This window comes from Symphalangus syndactylus, chromosome 4 (assembly GCF_028878055.3).
Source record: "Symphalangus syndactylus isolate Jambi chromosome 4, NHGRI_mSymSyn1-v2.1_pri, whole genome shotgun sequence".
In the NCBI taxonomy this organism is placed as follows: domain Eukaryota; kingdom Metazoa; phylum Chordata; class Mammalia; order Primates; family Hylobatidae; genus Symphalangus; species Symphalangus syndactylus.
Window position 1 is genome coordinate 84,589,649 of NC_072426.2, and position 21,432 is coordinate 84,611,080.

At 48.5% G+C, this 21,432-nt stretch overlaps 1 protein-coding gene across 6 annotated transcripts in view; it reads right to left on the reverse strand.

Moving 5' to 3' along the window:
* Window positions 1–21,432, reverse strand: part of WDFY4 (WDFY family member 4) — a 300,852-nt gene that overhangs the window by 21,367 nt on the left and 258,053 nt on the right. For all 6 annotated transcript variants that reach the window (XM_055275366.2, XM_055275372.2, XM_063638069.1 and 3 more), the window contains exons 48-53: window positions 20,045–20,087; window positions 18,433–18,552; window positions 15,734–15,851; window positions 14,922–15,031; window positions 3,979–4,132; window positions 1,423–1,514 (exon numbers count right to left, since the gene is read on the reverse strand). In XM_055275366.2, coding sequence (XP_055131341.1) covers window positions 1,423–1,514; window positions 3,979–4,132; window positions 14,922–15,031; window positions 15,734–15,851; window positions 18,433–18,552; window positions 20,045–20,087 — 637 coding nt within the window. The remainder of the gene's footprint in view (window positions 1–1,422; window positions 1,515–3,978; window positions 4,133–14,921; window positions 15,032–15,733; window positions 15,852–18,432; window positions 18,553–20,044; window positions 20,088–21,432) is intronic.

The following is a 21,432-nucleotide window of genomic DNA, read 5'->3' on the forward strand; positions in this document are numbered from 1 at the left end:
CAAGTACTTAAGACAGTGGGCTCTGAGAGGGATGACTCCTATCACTGAGTTTCCAGAGGCAAGAATAAAACAAGAAGAACTTTCTCTTTGCAGAAAAGGACAGGTTTGTTGCCACTAGTCAGATCTGCCTCAGGTTATTTTTACTTTTTAGGTGTAATTTACATACAATAAAACTTGCCCTTTTAAAATGCCCAGTTCAAAATGTTCTTATAAATTCACGCAGCCATGCAACCATCACCACAGTCAAGACATAGAACATTTCCCTCAGCTCAAAAAGTACCCCCATGTGTTCCTTTGTGGTCACTCTCCTACTTCAGACCTTAGGAACCACTAATTTGTTTTCTGTCCCTATAGTTTGCCTCTAAATGTCACTTTCATGCCTGTATATAAGAATCACACGATATGTAGCCCCGGGTTATGGCTTCTTTCATGTAGGATAATGCATTAAAACTCATCCATGTTGTTCTGTGTAAACTGATTCAGTAAATCTGCTCCTTTTTACTGCTAAGTAGCATTCCGTTGTGTGTGTGCGGACATATCATTTGTTTATCTGTTCACCAGCTGATGGACAGTTGAGTTTTGTTTTTGACTAGTTTGAATAAACCTGGTGAAGATTCATGCACAAGTTTTTGTGTGGACATGCTTTCAATTTTCCGGAGTAAATATCTACAAGGGAAAATGTTGGGTGATATGGCAAATGTACCTGCAAATTTGTAAAAAAAATTACCAAGCTTTTGTACAAAGTGGTTGTACCGTTTTGCTTTTCCCACCATTGATGTCTCATGCATTCTAATTGCTCTACATTTTCATCAACTATTGGTTTCACTGGTCTTTTAAATTTAAGCCACTCCTGTGGGTATGTCATAGCATCTCATCTCATGGTGGTTTTAATTTATTTCTCCCTGGTGACCAAAGATGTTGAACATCTTTCACGTGCTTAAACTAACCCAGAAATTTGATTTAGCATGTGTCCCTAATGATCTCTGATCTCTACCCACGTCCAGTTTTTTGGGTAATAAGCCAATTTCTCCCCAGTCCTGGAAAATCTTTGGCCAGTGGGAGCCCCTGGGAGGCTCCAAACCCTCTCTGAACTACGTTGAGCAGTCAGGCCCAGGGAGTGGACATTCTTGTAGGGCTGGCTGAGGACACTGACCTGCCCTCCAGGGCACTATGCTCACTTCTTCCAGTGAAACCCTCACCAAGCTGGCACCCGGGCAGGGTCTAATGGAGCTCTTGAAACAACCCAGAGCCCAAGCCTTCCCTTGCCAACCCAAGGCATAGACCCCATCCCTTCTCTGGGTTTTCCAGACATAAGCCTCACAGTGCTGGTCACTGGCCTTCCATATGGACAGAAAGCCTAGGTGGAACTTGAGGGGATGTTCAGGTCCCCAGCAGGATACCAGGGGTCCTGGCCTGACTCACCTGTCTGTGCAGGCTGATGAATTTCCGAGGGTCCCCATCAGCCCAGGGAGGGAGCTGCACGTCTCCTAGCACAGTCCCGTCCTGCATGGAGCCTGCATGGGATGAGAAGCAGCAGAGATTTGGGTAACTGGGAACTCAAACCAGGCTAGGAATTGTGGGATGTAAAATACACGTTGCCCAGGATTGCTGATTTTGTGTAGGTCTGAACGTGAGTTATGTTCTCTGTGGACCATGCTGCTTTCAACCTTCTCTGCCTGGAATGACCCCTCAGCATGGCCTCTAGGCCTTTGCCTCCTCCACGAGGCCCTCCTTACTTCCCAGGCAGTGCTAGTGCTTGCTTTGCAAGTCATCTAAAATGATTTCAGTGTCATCAGTGTGGTATGTCTTCCTCTTCACTGTATCGTGCCTTTCTTCTGGGTGCTTTTTACACAGCATTAAACAATTAGGAGATACAGTGATAGCGGTGCAAGCTGGCAAATTCTAAGCACCTGACTCCATGCCAGGAGCTAGGCTAGGTCCTGGCCACACATCACCTCACTGAATCTTCATTCTAACTCGATAATTTATGCATTTTCTCTCCATTTTTAAGGCAAGGACAACAAGGTTTTTAGGCAGAGATTCCCCTGACAATAGAAAGAGGAGGCTGGACTCAACCCAAGTCTCCCTCCTCCCCATTAGCTGCCCAACCTTGCACAAGCCACTTCACTTCTTTGAGATTAGTTTTCCACCTGTAAAATTTAAAGTGATGACAGGAATTATCTCATAGGGATGGCATAATGATTAAAGGAGAAAATACACATCACATGCTTAGAACGATGTCAGGCATATGATGGCTACTCCATAAATGTGAGCTACAGTCTTGCCTGACCTCCCCAGAGCCTGCAAGAAGCAGTTGGAATAAAAGCTCCCCTGCTCTCTCTTGGCTACTGAGCTGCCTGGCCTGGCCCTTCTCATCACTCATCTCAGCTCACCTGCCACCTCCTCCACAGGTCCTTCCTGAGGACCAGAGAAACTCAGGTCTTGCTGAGTCATCCTCAAACCATTTTCCTACCTATTTTCCTCATAGGACTTCTCAGCGTCCAACAACGTTTCACTTATAATATAGAAATTGTCTATATTTTCTCTTCCATTTTTCCTATCGTCATACAGAATGTAAACATCTTTAGGACATGCCATCCCAGGATACCCAACTAAATCCCCAGTGCCTGAAAAAAAAAGGTCCATGTATACAGTAGGTGCTCAATAACCACTTGTTCTCCTGACTTTTCTGAGGACATTTGCTCTCTTGGCCTCCTTTGCTGGTAGGAGCCATTGTTTCTGCAGCTGAGCCCATCATGCCTCCTGCAGAAGAGTCTGGCTTCATTTCCAAGACAGAGTGGGTACTCTGGTCAGTGCTCTAACCCCAGGCTGGCCAGCCACCTCCTCCTGGCTGCCACCCTCCCTGAGTGACTCCTGCTGTGGGACTCATGCTTTGGGGAATCCATCCTTTGAATTTGTTCACTTCTCACCCCTGACGCATGTGAGGTGTCTAACGATTTGTACACCACCAAGGTCTCCAGGTTCCACAGATCAGATTCACGGGGCCTGGCTCATTGTCTGGCCTTCTCCTCAGGGATGTGGGCTGCATATCTAGGGCTGAAAACCCCTGCACAAGGTTTTGCAGGGACTAATCTCCTCCCCTGTACCCCCTACTGGGGTTGCATCTGGCCTGGCTCAGGTGCATGCCCTTATGTGCGGTCTGGAGGCAGAAGGAGAACACTGAGGAAGGGGGGCTCTAGAGCCTGAGGTATGCATTGGTGATGGCTCATGCGTGTTCTTTGCAGAAGATGATTCCCAGCCAGGCCGGTACCCACAGCTGCCCACACCCTGCCCGGGCTGTGACCACTCATCCACTCTGCAAATTGCCCTGACTCAGCCTTGCAACTGTTTGCAGTGGAGGCTCCAAGACGTACACACAGTCCCCAGGGGACCTGCCCACCAGGGCCTCTTGGATTGTTTATTCCACCTCTATAGCAGCAAGAAGCCCTGCCGCATCATAGGCTGGGGCCTGCAGTTCAGGAAGGAGCTGCCGTAAGTGCCCATCCAGCTGCCCTGGGATCCCACCCAGCAGTCTACCCCAGGACACCCAGTGTCTCTGGGTCCTGCCCTTAGAGTCCACATGAACCCATCTGTGGGACATGGAGGAAATGGGGCCGGTCGGGGGCAGGAGCTTGCCCAAGGTCTCGAGGCAGCAAGGCAGTGCCAGACCTGGGCTACACAGAAGAGCCCCTGGTCTTAGCCACTGCCTCACTGCCAACTGAGAGGTCTGGGACCCTTGGAGGAAAAGTCACAGGTTGGGTGGTGGCTCAGCGCTGTCCTGGCAGCCTGGGGCCAGTGCTCTTCCTCAGCAACCACCTTTCCTTCTGGGCACTGCTGCCCAGTGGAGACCTCATCTGAAGTGCATGGGTCCTGGGGAGGGCCTAGCAAAGGTTCAGATCATGTTGGTCATCACCCAGGGGCTGTGGGAAAGAGCACCCTGCAACACCACTCACCCGGCCTCACCAGGCCTCCACTTACCGAACTCTACCCTGTTGCAGTTGGTTAAGAACTCAGGCAGGTAGAAGAACTCTGGGGTCAGCTCCCTGACATCACTCATGTTCTCTCTGGAGGCTGACTCCCACGTGCTCTTCACACTGTGGAACATTCTGTCTGCCACATCGAAGCTTCCACCCTGGGGGAAATGGAGCCAACATGACCAGCCGCTCTCACTGGCACCCTCCTGCTGGGCAGGCACCGTCCATTCTGCCTCGGAGGCACGGGTTCCACCATTAGCACCTCTCATTCACTCTCCCCACACACGTGTACCCATCAGCCCAGATGTGTGTGCTGTGGTTCTCCAGCCACCGGTTCCTTCATTACTCTCTGGAACCTTGCTCCGGAGCTTCAAGGCAGAATGCATGATCCGTGGTCATCAATCCATGTTTCCCTCCCATGGAAATCTGAGTTCATATCAGAAACAGGAAAACCACATCTGAGCACTTCCGAGACTGCAGAGGGCCAGCTCTGAATTAGGTGCTCAACAAGAGGCAGCAAGAGTGCCAGTGACTGGGACTTGGCTCTTGAGAGGCTCATGGTCAAGTGCCACAGGCAGGAAATAAAGAACCAACCATAGGACAAAGAAGTGAGTGAACATTCCATGTGGGAAGTCAGCAGAAGTTTCCTGGAGAGGCACCCCGGAAGTGAGTCTGGAAGCTTGCTGATGGGGAATATGGCAGTGTTCTGAGCAGAGGACAAGGCTTGGGTGAGCAGCACGGGTGGGAGGAGAGCAAGAAGCAGAGGGAGGAAGGAGGAGGGAGGAGGGAGGAGGGAGGAGGGAGGAGGGAGGAAGGAGGAGGGAGGAAGGAGGGAGGAGGGAGGAGGGAGGAGATCTCGCTAGGGCAGGGCCCTGGTGACATCCAACACACAGCTCATGGCATTTGGTAGGGGAGAGAGGTGGGCAGGAAGGAGACTCTGGGACCAGGGGTCTTGGCTTCGATAAGAGAGAATGAGTCTGAGGGTGGAGAGATGGAGAAATTTCAGGTTCAAGGGGCAGGAGTCTGGTCCACAAAGGACATGATGTCCACAGCCTCTGCCAGGGCCAGCCCTGGTCCCAAGGCCCATGGCCACAGGTGGCCTGGTACAGCCCCATGTCTGGCTGTTGAGGTTGGGCCATGTAAGAATTCAGGCACATTCTTTCCCCGGATGCCCTGATTCTCTCATCTGAATTGTCAAACTCTTCAGCTGATGCTATCCTTATTCACCGGGTGGCCTTGGGGGTTGGGAGGAGGCAGAGAGGTGCCTCCCTTCAGGTCCTGGTTAGAGAAATGAAGGTGCTGGGGATGGAGGGACTTCAGGAGACAGTTTCTGAAATTGGCCTTGGGTCTAAGTAAGTTTTAGGATATCCTTCTGCCTGGGATTCAATAGTTCACTTGTCCCCATCAAGGCTGGGCCTTTGTATAACAAAAACTTGTCCTTCTCCTGCCATCTTCTGCAGAGTACACATGTGGAACAAGCGGCAGGGCCACAGCAGTGCCCAATCTGTGCCCGTCACTCCCTTCCCTGCTCAGAGGGCTGAGGGTCTGTCTCCCTCTGCATTTACCCAAGGAAGCCTTGGGAGCAGCTGCAGGGGTGGATGGAGGTAAAAAAGGGCAGGGGCCTTCTCTTGGCATGTCTGGTCCGTGCTCAGATGATCTCTCCTAATCCTCACAGCAGCTGCATCAGGAAGGAATCGGTGTTTCCATTTTGCAGAACAGAAAAGGGAGGCTCCTCAAAGTGCACTGATTTTTCCCAAGGCAGTGAATGGCAGAACTGGGGCAAACCCATGGATACAACTCCACAGGGCATGCTTTGCCCCATGCCAGATTCCTGGGGGAATCCCTGGACCTGGGACAAACTTGATCAACTACGTGTGGGCCAAGGGGGAACTCAGCTCTTTCTGAGATGGGGGAACCTACCACACACCCAAGGTGGCCACACCTGGACATCTGGAGGGTCATGGTCTGGCTGGTCCATTTACTGAGTCAGATCAAGTGAGATCTGTGGGTCATTCTCCACACAGGGACAGGGACACTGACTTAAGCAAACACAGCACATGGGCAGCTTTAAACATGTGGCTTTTCCCCAAGGTCGCTTTGCTCTTGGTTGAAATTAGGGAATGATGTCCACCATCAAATTTAAATTGAAATGGAAATAAAATGGGGGTGGGGTGTCAAAGTAAATCTTCACCTAATGAGTCACTCATTGAAATGTATTAGGAGCACTGTATATTTAATCTGCAGCCCAAGCCTTGCATCTGTGGGAGATTGATGTCTTCTCCTCGTCCCGTTTCCCTTTTGCAGCTTTTATGAATGCTGATGGTAGTCTCCTGAGAAACAATATGATTTGGTAATAAAAAGATTACCTGTATTAAATAAAAATAATATATACATACGAAATATTGTTAGTGCTACAAATCTGGTTAAAGATATTACCACAAAGAAAACTGTTATTTTTTTCACAGCTGTCTAATGCATTTTAGCAAAAGTAATATCTTTAAAACTTAAGCCTGTATTATTTATAAAGGAAGCAATAACTGATTTTCCTATTTCCTATATTAATAAATGTATTTGCATACATTTGTTTCAAAATTAATGGGTTTTCTCACTTCTGCAATACAAAAGAAAACACCAAATTCCCTAGAAGAAAAAGTGGAGTTGCTTTGTTACTTGTATTGTAAGTCTGTGGGTTGATGTAAACTCTGGTGGCTGCCAGCGAGGAGTCCCAGCTAGGATTGAATTCTCAGAAAGGAAGGAAGAAGAAAAGAAAGAGAAGAGGGAAAAATGGGGCAAGAAGGTAAGAGGCAGAGAGACCCAGCTAAGGTTTACAGAATGCCTATCTAAGGAAAGTCAAGACCCAAATGAAATAAACCAGCACAATTAAGTCTAGAACTTGGAAGGGAACAAAGTGATCATAGAGAATTCCTGAACCAAGAGCTGCTCTGGAATCTGTTCTGCAACAAATCCTACTTGTATCCAAAGGAACTGTAAAAAATAATAGCAAGGTTATTATTGCCAACAAAGCAACAATCTCTTACTGGCAGAAGGTTTTCCCATGTGACATTTAGGCCAGAAGACAATGGAGTCAGCCAAGCCTAGAGGATTCTGAGGCAAAATGTTACAGTTGTTGGATTTTGTGCTCAATTAAGACATCACTCACATGTAAAGATGCAGGAATGTTTTGAATATTGAAGAGTTCAGAAACAATATAATCCTAGATACCTCTTCTCAATTAAAATCCTTTAGGAGGTGCTAAATATTGCTAAGAGATGAAGCAAAATTGAGGGCAAAATAATAGGAAAAGAAGTGGCTAGCAAGGACTATTCCTGAACATTGATCCAAGTTAAAATCAGGGGACAGTCTATAATTACGGTACAATGGCTAAAGCTGGAAAACCTGGAAAGAAATGTTCTATATTAAAGGAAATACTCCTCTCATGAGAGGACACAAAGCCTGTGTGCACCATTGTCTATGGATGAGCATTTCAATCATTATTAGACATTCGTAAACCCCTCTCCAAAGTGGCTTTAATTCTTGGCCCACATTCACAGGAAATTCAGTAACTGCACATGCTGAAGGACACCAAGAAGCACAGATATTTCTATAATATATGCTAGAAAGTCTATTCGTCCTTCCTGATGACACTGATCCAAATCAACCCGCTGCCACATCTGGATATGGAATTGGTTTTATCAGCAGGCTGACAAGCCATTCTCACTGCAGATATTCTTTCCAGTAATTTAAAAGTACCCATGCAAACAACTCACTTACAGGACCCTGTTGATATATCAGTTGATCTAACTTGCTGTCTTTAGCCAATCAAAGAGGCAGTATGCAATGGTGGAAAGCACACTGGCTTCAGAAGCAGGCTGGCTTAGGCAGGAATTTCAGTGCCCACTTACTTGCAGGATGAACTCAAGTGAGTTTCTTAATCTCTTTAACCGCCCATGCCCTTGTCTATGAACCTTGGATGATAGCTGTAGGTGCGAAAGCAATTGTGTGTGTGTGTGTGTGTGAGAGAGAGAGAGAGAGAGACAGAGAGAGAGAGAGAGAGAGAGAGAGAGAGAGATATCTCATGCGATGCAGCAGTCACATATAAAGAGGTGCCAAGTGAACCCAGCCCCTATGTCCTTTTCCCTGCACAGACTAGGATTAGAACTAGGGAGCAATCCTGGGCTTGGGTGCTGATCTCAGTGTGCATGGGGAAGGCAACCAGGAGCTCTAAAGGAGAAGGGGATAGAAGTTATGGAAGGTATGAGGTGGGGTACAGGGGGAAGTGAGGAGAGGCGGGATCTTCCAGTGCCGAGGACAGAGATAGGAGGGTGGGGAATCTGAAGGACTGTGGGATGACAACAGGAATAAAAGCCTGAACTGTCAGGGCAGCTTTTGGCAGCAACAGCACCTCAGAAGTAACGGGCCAAATGTGCGAGGGGAAAGGAAAGCTGGACCCAGCATTCTCTGAGCCTCTGCAGGAAAAAGCCAGGCCCTGACACGCTACTGAATAGGCTAAAGGCATAGGACCCTCATGGTGTTGGGAAGCCCACGCACTGGTCCAGCTGCCTCCTTGGTCTTGCTCTCACAGAGGACGGGATGACCCCAGAGTGGCCATTAGTTTTCCTTCCTGTAGGTCGTGGCTCTTTTCTAAATGAGTGAACCCATCGAGACTTGCTGAAACCACGCTGCCTGCATTAGGAGGAGGAGGGTGGGCACGTAGGGGACACTCAGGTCAGCCAAAATGGCTCATGCCGTATCTCCTTTAGTCCTCACCACCCTCCCAGCTAGGGGTTATTTTAAAGGATGAAGAAACTGAGGCTCCGTTGTTCAATAATGCCAATTAGAAAGTTCTAGAGCCAGGAGATTATCCCAGGACTGTCTGTCTCTATTGCATGTGCTTTTCCAATACTCCTCAAGTCTATATGATAAAAACCACACAGCGTTGGATATCCTGAATGATTCTCCTCAAGTCACACTTTGGGCCCTTACAGACCCCATGTCCTCGCACTGTAATCAGAGGGAGGCTGGCAGTTTCTATGTCTAGCCCCACAGTCCTGGCTGCATCGGGTGGGCTGGCCCTGTGTGAGCCTTAGGGTACCAAGAGGTGGGTTGCTTGCCTCAGAGGCAGGGGCTGAGCTGCAGGCAGCAAGTGAAGAGGCAGGCATGGTCCACCTGGGTGTCAGCACAAACACAGACATTCCAGGTTCTTCACCTTCCCTGGCACGCACTCCACCAGGACTCCTGGCACTGACCCCTCCAGGAGCTTCTAAGTCAACAGCCAGGATGGGCCAAGTGCTGCCTCACGGTTCTCCATTCTCTCTGCAGTTAGCATCTGTCTTGTACAAAAACCAGCCATCTCGCCTCAGGTGGTTCGGAAAACCCTTCCCCACTGCTGGTAACAGCTGACTTCACATGGGCTGTGACTTAATTAACACAGCACTTTATTTCTATTTCTTATTAAATGCAGCAGCAGCCACTGCTGCTGTGTCTTTGGTGGGCGCCGGCTGCCTTGCTGGGCCCCACCTCAGCTAGGTCTGATCTCAGTCCTGAGAGCAACTGGTGCTTTTACTGGGGCAGAAACAGGTGCCTGGGCTGGGACCCCAGCAGGGACCTGACCTCCTGGTGACTCAACTTTCTGGAGGCTCACAGACACTTGCTCTAGGCAGGCAAGACTCCTAAGAACTATAACATCTTCCAGCTTGGGCAACACAGTAAGACCCCGTCTTTACAAAATGTGTGTGTGTGTGTTTTTTTGTTCCTTTGTTTTTTTCTTTTTGTTTTTGTTTGTTTGTTTAATTATCCAAGAGTGGTGGTGCACATCTATAGTCCTAGCTACTCAGGAGGCTGAAGCAGGAAAATTGCTCAAGTCCTGGAGTTCCAGGCTGCTATGAACTATGATCATGCCACTGTACTCCAGCCTGGATGACAGAGCAAGACCCTGTCTCAAAAAACAAATGAACAAAAGAACTACAGCATCCTGGGGCTGCTGCTGGGGGAGACAAGCCCTCTGCCCTGGCAGACAGACGAGTTCACACCTCCAAGAAAGTGGGGAAAACAGAGCGCAAAGCTGACCAATGCCTGGTCACACTGCCTGCATGTGCCACCTGCTCAGATCACACAGTATATACATATACCATATTTTCTGGATTATAAAAATCTTATTGTAATAACAGGCTTGGGACAGAAAAACAAACAAACACATCAAGGATATAAGTATGCGTCAATTCTAAGACCAGCTCAAACCTAAGAACACTTAAACCTGAAGGGAATAAAACACTCCTTATACCCAGGGTTCTGAATGTACCGCACAGCAATAGGGGGTCTCTGTGCTATCCACAGTCTCTGCACATCGCAGGGTAAATGGGCCACAGTGCCCAGAGAACTCCATGCCTGCCTCTCTGCAACCCAGCAGACCACACTGGATGTGCCACACAGGCATACGGTACGTGACAGCAAAGGTGCTCCATGGCAGAGCTGTCATGCTGCCTGTCACTCTGCACTGGGGGCACCAGGGGCCATGCTGCACACACATGCAGCCAGCACATTGCATGCCTGCTGCAGCACCGGGTGACTGCCTACATGTCACACTGCATGCATGTGTGCCTGTGTGTGATGCTGCACGAGGGACTCTCCACTGTTCTACTGAAAATGTGGACTTGAAAATGGCACATGTCCCTCTCCTCTGAGTACTGTGTCCCCTCTGGACAACCTCCGTAGACCCCACCTTGCTTTATTTACCATGAGTGTTTTAGGCTTGGTGTCCCCAGGGCTAGAACCCATCTCATTTCCCTTGTCATTTCCTGAGGGACGTGAGCTCCCGGAGACTCAGCATCCTGAGATTAATCACAGCAGCCTCTCACAAGCTTGTGAGGGTCCAATGAGGCACAGCAGTGTTCACAGCAGCACCCTTCATTGTCATCAGAGGGAGGAAGCATCCCAACCATGGACGAATGATAAACAACATGTGGTCTACAAATACAGGGGCGCAGGACTCAGCCGTGGGAAACCGACACATGCCTCAACAATGGATGAACCTCGAGGACATTATGCTAAGTGCAAGAAGCCAGTCACAAAAGGACAAACATTGCATAATTCCACTTATAAGAGGCTTAGAGAAGACATTCATAGAGACAGAAAGTAGAACAATGGTTGCTGGGTGCTGTGGGGAGGGGCAGCTGGAGAGTTATTGTTTCATGGTTTCAGAGTTTGAGTTTGGGAAGATGAAAAAGCTCTGGAGGCAGATGGCGGTGATGGCACAACCGTGTGTATGCACTTAATGACACTGAGCTGTGTGCTTAAAAATGGTTAAAAGGGTAAATTTCTTATTATGCATATTTTCCACAATAAATAAGTATAAAATATTTTAAATAACAGTTGTAAGGTACTTAGCACCATCCAGGTGCATAGTAGGTGCTTAATGAGCAATCAGAGGTTGGAGCTGTTACGGAAAGGCCTTCAGAGGTGATCCTCCTACCCACCTCCTTGATCTCACCAACAAGGAGACTGAACCCTAAGAAAGAAAGCGATCTAAGCAAAGTCAGACACGCAGCCCTGGGGATGCTGGGACGTGAGCCCCAGGATCACCACGTATATCTCCACTCTGGCTTATCTGTGGTAATAGGCGTGTGGTAGCATTTGCTCAAAGCAGAATGGAGACACGTGCGCTTTCCCATGCTGACTCTTACACATCCACTGGCTCTAGCTTCCTTGCCTGGGTTCCACAGCCTCCCCATGTCTCTCACTCTTCCCCACTCCTTCATCTACCCCAGGTTGGGAGTAGTGCCTTGGGCTGCTTAGAGGGCTACTTTATGGGAGGCTCCTTTCCAGCCACCACAGGGGTGAAGCAAAGGTCTCTGGAGTAGATACGGGCCTCCCACTAGGAGGCAGGTGGGATTGAGGGAAGAGCCTGACTTCAGGAAGATACAGAATATTCTTTTTTTTTTTTTATGGTTCGGATGACATACTGTTTTTGTTTTTTTTTTTTTCTTGGTTCTTGATTTTTCATTTTTTTTTTTTTATATTATACTTTAGGTTTTAGGGTACATGTGCACAATGTGCAGGTTTGTTACATATGTATCCATGTGCCATGTTGATTTCCTGCACCCATTAACTCGTCATTTAGCATTAGGTATATCTCCTAATGCTGTCCCTCCCCCCTCCCCCCACCCCGCAACAGTCCCCGGAGTGTGATGTTCCCATTGCGGCACTATTCACAATAGCAAAGAGTTGGAACCAAGCCAAGTGTCCAACAACGATAGACTGGATTAAGAAAATGTGGCACATATACACCATGGAATACTATGCAGCCATAAAAAATGATGAGTTTGTGTCCTTTGTAGGGACATGGATGAAACTGGAAAACATCATTCTCAGTAAACTATCGCAAGGACAAAAAACCAAACACCGCATGTTCTCACTCATAGGTGGGAATTGAACAATGAGAACTCATGGACACAGATGCAGAATATTCTTAAGGAGGTCTGCTAAGGCCCCAGCACTCTCAAAGAGGAGCCTGGTGTGTCCTCCCACAGAGGTAGCCTGTGTAGCCTTTATACTCATTCTCTCGAGAGCTAAAATTCTTTTCTTCCTAAGGAAAAAGCTGAAGGTGGCTGGTTCTTTTGCTGGTTCAAAGGCTCAGGTCGGGTGTGACCCACTAGAGGAGTCATTTAAAAGTAAGAAAGTGAGACCCAATTCAGAAGCATGTAGAGACAGCCCGGATGATTCCAACTTGGATGGGTCAATCTACCCAAGACAGATCTGAGCCCCAAAACTCAGTTACATCAGGGACTTCAACATGGGAGTCAAAAGGGCTCAAGGTAAGATGACTGCATTTGTGTCACCTAAAAGCATGGACAATCGGTTCTGACCCTCTCACACAGGTTTAGACCATCTCAAACTAGTTTTACCTGGTCACCAATGGACCAGACTGGCTAAAATAAGCTTAAACCAGTGATTAGCTTCAAAGTGGCCATAGCCCAGATAATCCCGTTGGTTCACAACACACCTGTTAGGTCTGGCTCATGCTAAGTCGGAATACTTTGATGCAGTGCCTTAAATTAGCTTAAACCAGAGGAGACCAGCCTGGACAAGTTCAGACCTGCTCAGATTAGATCTAGCTGATTGCAGAGGGAAGAAGGGAACTAACAGTGATTGATCACCTATGTAGCATCAAGCCCTGAGCTGGGGGTTCTCTCCACATTTTCTCATTTAATCTTCTCAACAGCCTACAGCCCAGGGAGATGTGCATAATTAACCCTCATTTCCAGAGGTAAAATAACTTGCAGAAGATTTTGCATCTATTAAGTGGCAGAGCTGTGATGTAAATCTCACAGCTGAGGCTGTTTCTATTTCACTCTGTCTCCTCCCAATGTGAAAAGAACCTTAGCAACAGGTAGAGCTGGGGTTTTGGGTTGTAATACAGCCTCCTGAAGGGGCAAGAGGAAACTCCAAAAGCATTCTGAACATTTAAACACTGAAATTCCCAGGATAGAAACCAGCGGCAGAATCCATCACTATCATCGTCAACGGTGATCATCATTTCTTGTAGATTAATGAGCAACATCTGGATGGGATTCCTGGCATGGGGTGCAGCTCTGGGACCATTTGTTCTCCAAACCAAACTTACTTAAAATGCTTGTTGCCTGAGAAAGGCTCAGGGGAAGCACATTTATTATTTTTGAGTGAATTTCCAGGGAGAGGGGGTTATACAATGTCTAGACGAGTTATGCCGTCAAGGAGGGAGAAGGCTGTGCCAAGAAATGTAAGACAGGAGGAAGTTTGCTCCTTATTTGGAGGAAGTGCCTTGACCTTGCCTACCCATTCCTGCCCCAGGGCTCAGAGTTGGCTTTAGTGCTGATGCAGGGTGGCCTTTGGTCTCTCGGGGTCAAGGTCCTCTGAGTGACCATAAAGAGTGACCTCGCTGGTGAGGTCAGACCCAAATGCACAGTTCTTGGGATACCCAGACTTTTCTGAGATGAGGCTTAGGTGTCAGAGCAAGTCTGTGTGTTCAGTGGCCTGTTGCCCACCCCAGCTCATGCCCTTCTCTCCATCGGACCATTGCAGGGTCTGGATCGGGGCAGCGCATACACCCTGTGCTATATTCACTTCAGAGTCAGCCGAGCCAGCTGCCCTATCTGAGGGCTATCTCCCCATTCAAAAGCTGTGCCCTGGGATAAAGGGGTTCCTTGGAAGCAAGATCCCAGTAATAGGGTTGTGAGGGGAAGAAGGGAAAGGAGCTTCTCAGCACCCTCACAGAACTGCCCATGAAAGACTCCATCCCAGAAATCCCCCATGCCTTGGACACCAACCTGGCAACACTTAGACATCAGACTGGCCATGTACAATACAGGAGGCTCAGCTAAATTTAAATTTCATATAAACAACAAATAATTTATAGTTTATCTGGAATTCAAGTTTAAAACTAGGCATCACGTATTTTTATTTTAAACCTGGTGACCCTAAGCTGGTATAATGGTCTGTTAGCATATGGGTGGGTAAGTTGGTTTTGTCCTTCGAAGCCTTTCAGTTTGTTCTTGGTACAGATTTGTGCATTCTGATGTCTTGAGTCATATTGTTTTCATTGTTCCTTCTCGTATTTATTTTTTTAATCCTTGACCACCTGCCTTTCTAGTCTCCAAGCTTCCTGCTTTTTCTTTTTCCACTAAATCTTATTTATGTTAAATCATTTTTTCATGTCTCATTTCTTATTTTTTAGAATCATTTTGCAAGACTTTGTTGGGCAGATGTGCAAGTGTAACTGAGGAAGAACAGCCTGCCTTGGCTGGTGAACCAGAATCCTGGAGCCAAGGTCAACTGGGAATCAATGGCTAATGACTGAGTTTTTAGCAGAGGCATCCTGTCTTTGTTCAAGCCCAGGTCTTGGTCTGTGTGATACAGCGTGCGTGTGTGTGTGTGTGTGTGTGTGTGTGTGTACGGAGAGTGGCGGCAGCTCACCTGCAAAGCACAGAAGGCCTGGGTGAAGGGTTGCATCCGGACCAGGTAGGAGGCCACGATGATGGCTGAGGAGTAGTGGGTATAGTAGTGGCACTGGACGGTCATGTCTCCTGCAACAAAAACACATGCTTGAGGGCTGCTTCCTTACCTGCGCTCACGCGAGGCAGATATGCATGCTACACTGTGTTCATGAACGGCATTAAAAACATACATTCATTGACGTTTAGGAAGTGAACAGACCTAAAGAAAAACATTCAGGCAATGAGGTCACAGGTGGCACAGTAATATGGCAAAACATCTAAAGATGACGTGTAGATGGACAAAGTTTGGGAGCTAGAGTCACACAAATGCAGGCTCTGCCATTTAGAGGCTGTGATCTTGAGCAAGTTGCTTAAATTGTCTGAATTTCACTTTCCTTCTCTGTGAAATGGACCACTGTAATATATGAACACAGGTTGGCCTGCCCCTGGCATAGAGAAAGTGCTGAATAAATGTTAGTTTCTTCTGCCATTGCCTGCCCCTAGGCATGGAGTCATTACCTCTTAGCATTATATTTCTCCAGCCAGGCTGCATGTTAGAATCCCCCGGGCTGTGCCACACCACAGACTTATTTAAATCCAAATTTCTAGAGGTGAGGCCTGGACATCAGTATTTTCTAGAAGCTCCCCAAGCACTTCTTACCACCAGGTTAGAGTCCTCTATTCAAATGTAATTACTCGTAGGCTAGGTGACCACTTTAATTGTTACCAACTATCATTTTAGGGCATGCAGATGAATAACACCGCACAAAAAATCAAGCTGGATCTACTCACCTTCAGTTTTCTCAACTTCTTTAAACCTCTGGATAAATTTCAGCTTCCTTTCCTTGGTCTGAGCCCCCATGGGCTTTGAAAGATCCCGGAAAGTCTTCGGATTCGCCAAGTTCAATGTCTAGAAGGCAGATGTGCAGCTGGAGTTAACTCCCCGGATGTGCTTGTGCCCTAGGAGCCACGCTCTTGAGTTTTATGGTTCTCTTTATTGGTTTACAGTCGTTTGGTCTGACCCGCCTCTGGTGGTTAGCTGGCAGGCTGGGGTTTTATGGCCCCAGAGCCAGTGATCCACAGACTTAAAAAGGGAGAGATGAAAAATAAGAGGAGGGGAAGATTGAGTTCACACTCAACCTGTTCCAAGTTGACCCAAATCAGAACATGGCCTCCAGCTACTGAAAAGACACTTTTAAAAGAATTCGTGTTGTCTATGAGGCACTTGGCTCCTAAACTGCATTATGTACTCCAAGAGTTCAGGGTCCTTGCTTAGAATCAAACTGATTTTACAGGAAGTTAGAAGTCATCTGTTCAGGGAGGAAATGAGAGGAACTTGCTCATTTTTCCTGGAGGTCCACTCCTTTCTGGACAGTGAAAGCATGCTGTGAGCACCCCTTCCCTCTCTTGGAATATACCGCAGAGACCAGTTTCAGAGCCAGGTGCTCTGGAAAACTTTTTCTTTTCATGTTCTGCATGTTAGCAGAGGAGCCAAGAATTGCTGGGGTTTGCATTCTTTATAGGAGGAGGTACCTGTGTATCTTTCTTTTTTTTTTCTGAGACAGAATCTCACTCTGTTTCCCAGGCTGGTACGGAGCGGAGTGGTCCTGGCTTACTGCAGCCTTGACCTCCTGAGCTCAAGTAATCCTTCCACCTCAGCCTCCCAAGTAGCTGGGACTACAGATGTGTGCCACCATGCCTCACTAATTTTTGCATTTTTGGTAGAGACGGGGTCTCACTATGTTGGCCAGGCTGGTCTTAAACTCCTAGGCTCCAGCAATCCTCCTGCTTCGGCCTCCCAAAGTGCCAGGATTACAGACATAAGCCACTGTGCCTGGCTAATAAACCTTTCTTTCCACTAGCAGTGAATCCTCAAAGCTCCACTGGGGGCCAAGGGTGTCACTATCTCAAATGCCTGCAAAAGCCAGGGGGAAGCAGGGGCGAGAGTGCAACGGCCTCTCTTAAGATCCCAGTGAGTGCTGGAGGGGACACATGGAGACCCACACTCAGCTTTCACAATCTTGCCAGCTCAGAAAAATTCCTAGTTGCCAGATCTCATCGTTTTCCAAAAGATATTGGAAATCCAGATTTTTTTAAAGGAGAAATCTCCTAATTTTTAAGTTGATAAATAATCAAGGTTTTAAATACCTAGTATGACCCAAACAAAAAAGGCTTACAAACCACCACTTTGCAGCATGTGAGTAGGTTTTGTGCTTGAAATGCCTCAGCCTCCGATGGACCATTAGTGCAATAAGTAGCAGCCAGTGCTAGTGAGAAACGTTTTGCCGCATTAAATGTCTTAAGAGGGGATGAGAGGTCACAAAGGACTGAGTCTCCCTCTCCCAAATCCTGAGGGTCTGCCATCCAAGCAGCCCTACGCAGGACTGGCCAGGCTCATCTGAACAAGTGGCTCAGCCACCTTGTGTGCTTTACATATGGCCCAGCACCTCTCCAGATGGCCAGAGCCCAGGTGGCCAGGACACTGCTCCATAGCTTGGTTGTCCCCATAGAAGCACAGACATCACCCTGGTCTGGCTGTGGAGTTTTTCTCCCCATCCTTTCCCTGCCTGCTGGGGCCCAGGGGTGGAGGCTAAAAGAGATGAGGGATCTGTTCTTGTCATGTCACCATCAGCCTCCCCGTCACTACACATCTCAGTCCAGATCCCAGATGAGGCCCAGACACCATCATCTCTGTTGCTGAACTCAAGCTACAGGAAGAGTAGCTTGTCCTTTCTGTGTGTCTGTATCCCTGTGTCTCTCTCTCCTTTCCTCCCCAGGCCCCTCTCCTGCACACGTTGATTTTAGGAACAAATTCCATGGCCCACCTCACTTGTGACTGCCTCACCCCACAAGGGCTGACCCATGGCACGATCTTGGTAGATGGCATCAGGTGCCTTCACTGTGGGGAGTAAGCCAGGAAGCCCCCTGGGGCTTATGTTAGCAACTATGCTAGTCGTGTTGATCATTCCACAGGGGGAGCCAGGACAGGAACCCAGGCAGCCAAATACCAAAGGCCACGATGGGGTTAAGAGATCTGAGGCCGGGCGCAGTGGCTCATGCCTGTAATCCCAGCACTTTGGGAGGCTGAGGTGGGAGAATCATTTGAGGTCAGGAGTTCGAGACCAGCCTGGCCAACATGGTGAAACCCTGTCTCTACTAAAATACAAAAAAAATTAGCCGGGCATGGTGGTGCACACCTGTAATCCCAGCTACTCGGGAGGCTGAGGCAGGAGAATCGCTTGAACCCAGGAGGCAGAAGTTGCGGTGAGCAGAGATCGCGCCACTGCACTCCAGCCTGGGTGATAGAGTGAGACTCCATCTCAAAAAAAAAAAAAAAAAAAAGAGATCTGAGCTTCAGCAGCCGTTAGGCCCAGGTACCCAGGTTCACGTGACAGAAACTCCTAGCAAAGGCTCTGCATGCTGACTTAGGGTCTCTGTTATCAACGTCCGAACGTCTGAGGGCAGCTGTGGTTTCCACATGAAGACCTTACCTCTGAGGTGTAGTCTGTGAGGACCCAAGGGAACACTGGGTACTGCATGTAGTCATTGCAGGTTCTCCCAGCCGCGGTGTTGAGGTACATGAGATACTCAAAATTGCTGATGTCCCTTTTCTACCAGAAGAGACAGAAAGGGGATAAACCAAACATGTTTGATGCTCCCGCAAAGCCAGGGGTTCCACCCTCAGGCCTCAGCAGCAGGCCCTGGCTCTGTGAGTGAGGACAGGCAGCCAGCCCCTCGGTCACTTTGTGCACATCTCATGCATGAGCCAGCACCAAGTCAGGGAGCCCACACACAAATATCAGTATGAACAGAGGCAAATATATTTGGGAAGCAAAGTCAGCAAGGAAAAAAAAAAACCCAATGCAGTTCAGCATCCAACACCAAGGATAAAACATGCTTTTGTGTTAACTATTGGATGCAGTACTCAGAAGTTGACTAAAATCATAGCACAAATGCTGTGGGTGAACTGACTGTTGACCTATTGATGGTTAGAAAATAGGCAGAGGGGCCATGGCAGTCCCAGAGACAGAGGCCCTCACTCCCAGGCTCGATGGTCTGGCTTCCTCTGGGACTTTGGGAACTGCCTATTCCCTATCCCTGCCTGTTGGGGTGATGCTCACTCTTAAGGGTCCTCTGCCTCCAGATGGACAGTCACAAATGCAGACAGGGCATATTGGGAATAAAATCCACCAAGGCTGCTGAATGAGTGAGCGATCCAATACAGCCATCATCTCTGACATGGGGCCTGTATGCTCAGGGGCTCTCCCTTCCTCAGCCTGCCCCTTGGGAGACGATTTTGGACCTGAGTGACTAAGACCTACTTTCTCATTGTCCGCCAATCTCTGCAACTGCCTCTCTTAGGGTCTCTTCCTTTCTTTGAGAACCCTGGGCTGAATGTCAACTTGTCCAGGCTGGGAGCCATGTGTAGCCTCCAGGAACAAGAATTGACACCCATGCTCCGCCCCCTATGTGGCTGTATACATGTGTATCTTCACAAATGGGGTGTGTGTACCCACTCGGAGGCATCCATAGTGTACAGGTGTGCGTGCGCACACACGCGTGCACACACACACACACGCACACACGCACATTCCCCAGCTCTGACTCCAATGTGCAAGATTTGTCCTCCATCACCGACATCTGGTCAGGGAAATGTCTGGGACATTTTGGTAAATTAGAAAAATAAGATCCCGGCCAGGCACAGTGGCTCATGCCTGTAATCTCAGTACTTTGGGTGGCTGAGGCGGGTGGATCGCCTGAGGTCAGGAGTTCAAGACCAGCCTGGCCAGCATGGTGAAACCCTGTCTCTACTAAAAATACAAAAATTTGCTGGGCCTAGTGGCGGGTGCCTGTAATCCCAGCTGCTTGGGAGGCTGAGGCAGGAGAATCACTTGAACCCAGGAGACAGAGGTTGCCGTGAGCTGAGATCATGTCACTGCACTACAGCTTGGGCAACGAGTGAAACTCCATCTCAAAAAAAAATAATAATAAATAATAAAATCCCTTCTTGGTTGATCCACACACTTCCTCTCCATCGCTGGGGCCTGGGTCATTCTCTGGTTTGCATTCCCAGAGGGCTTCCCTCTGGAGGAGCTACTGTACCTGCCACTTCTGCAGCATGGTCCTGTCGGAGCCAGGGTATCTCCTGTGGGACAGAAAACCATGGTGGTGACTAAATATACCAAGGCAAGAATACAAACAGGGGAGAGGTGGGGCTTGCCTGGGCTTCACGGGACCAGGGTGTTCAGGAAAGCTGCAGACTTCCCAAATCCCAGAGCAGCTCTCAGCGGGCAGCGCAGGGAGATGTCGTCAAGCTCTTCCTGCCCCACCCTGGCCTGCTGAAGGTTAGGTTCTTGCAGTCAGTGTCCCTCTGCTGTGATGCCAGAACAAGCGGCTGCCTCAAGAATTCCAGGGGACATGCAGCCTCAGGCTTGGGAGCCTCCTTCACAACCCACACAGAATTCCCCTGCCACATCTCGGCCTTCTTTATCCCTGCCCCGACGCCTTGTTTTGCTCACGGATAAAATACAAACAACATGGAAGGCCATGAGATATGACCTAAGAGTCTCCCAAGAAGTGTCCACAGTCACCAGTTTCTAGTGTATGTTCCAGAAAATGTTTTACCCATATGCCTACCTAGTTTTTTTTTTGGTTGGTTCTAAAAAACTTCAATCATACGTGGGATCACATCATACACCCGCTTCTCCACCCAGCCTCCCTTGTGCTGCAGCAGCCCTGGAGACCGGCTCACACTGCCCTTTCGCATTCATCTCTGCAGCCGCAAGGCAGGGTTGCACAGCTGGATCCTAACTGATTCATCGCCCGCATGACAGGCTTTCTTCTCACAACTGACATTTCCAGGATCACCTTTTGGCACATGTCTCTGGGTACTTCTGTGAGTGTATCCATGAGAGATTTCTAGCTGTGGTGCTACTGGGTTAAAAAGTATGAGTATTTACCATTTTGCTACCTATAGCCAAATGGTTCCTTTAAAAGGCCATACTAATGTACATGGCTAAAATTAAGACTTACATATCAAACCAAAGAAGTCCCATTGTGGACTGCCCTGGTAGGAAAAAGGGTAACAAAATGCAATATTGGGGAGAGTGTGGGGAGGAGCCCCTCTCCCTTCACCTGAAACGTCTCTTCTGTTCAGCAGAGATTATAGAGCCCAGCTCCTCAGCCTCCAAGGTGCCCCTTTGCTCCTTTTCCAGCCGTTTCTTCCCCAACTCCATGAAACTCTCCTCTACCCCCAAGACCAGATCTTCTCAAGATGCTCCACCACACCAAGCCAAATCATATCCGTTCTCTCCATCCATCCCCTCTGCCACAGTTCTATTCAGGTGCCTACAGACCCAGTCCCCACATACGCTGTGCTCCACCTGCATGGTCTGTGTCAGGACTCTGCTGGGCTCAGTCTGGACAAGGCCTGGCTGCCCGTGTGTCCCACTGGGACAGTGCTTCTTCACCTTCCCATCATAGCCCCACCA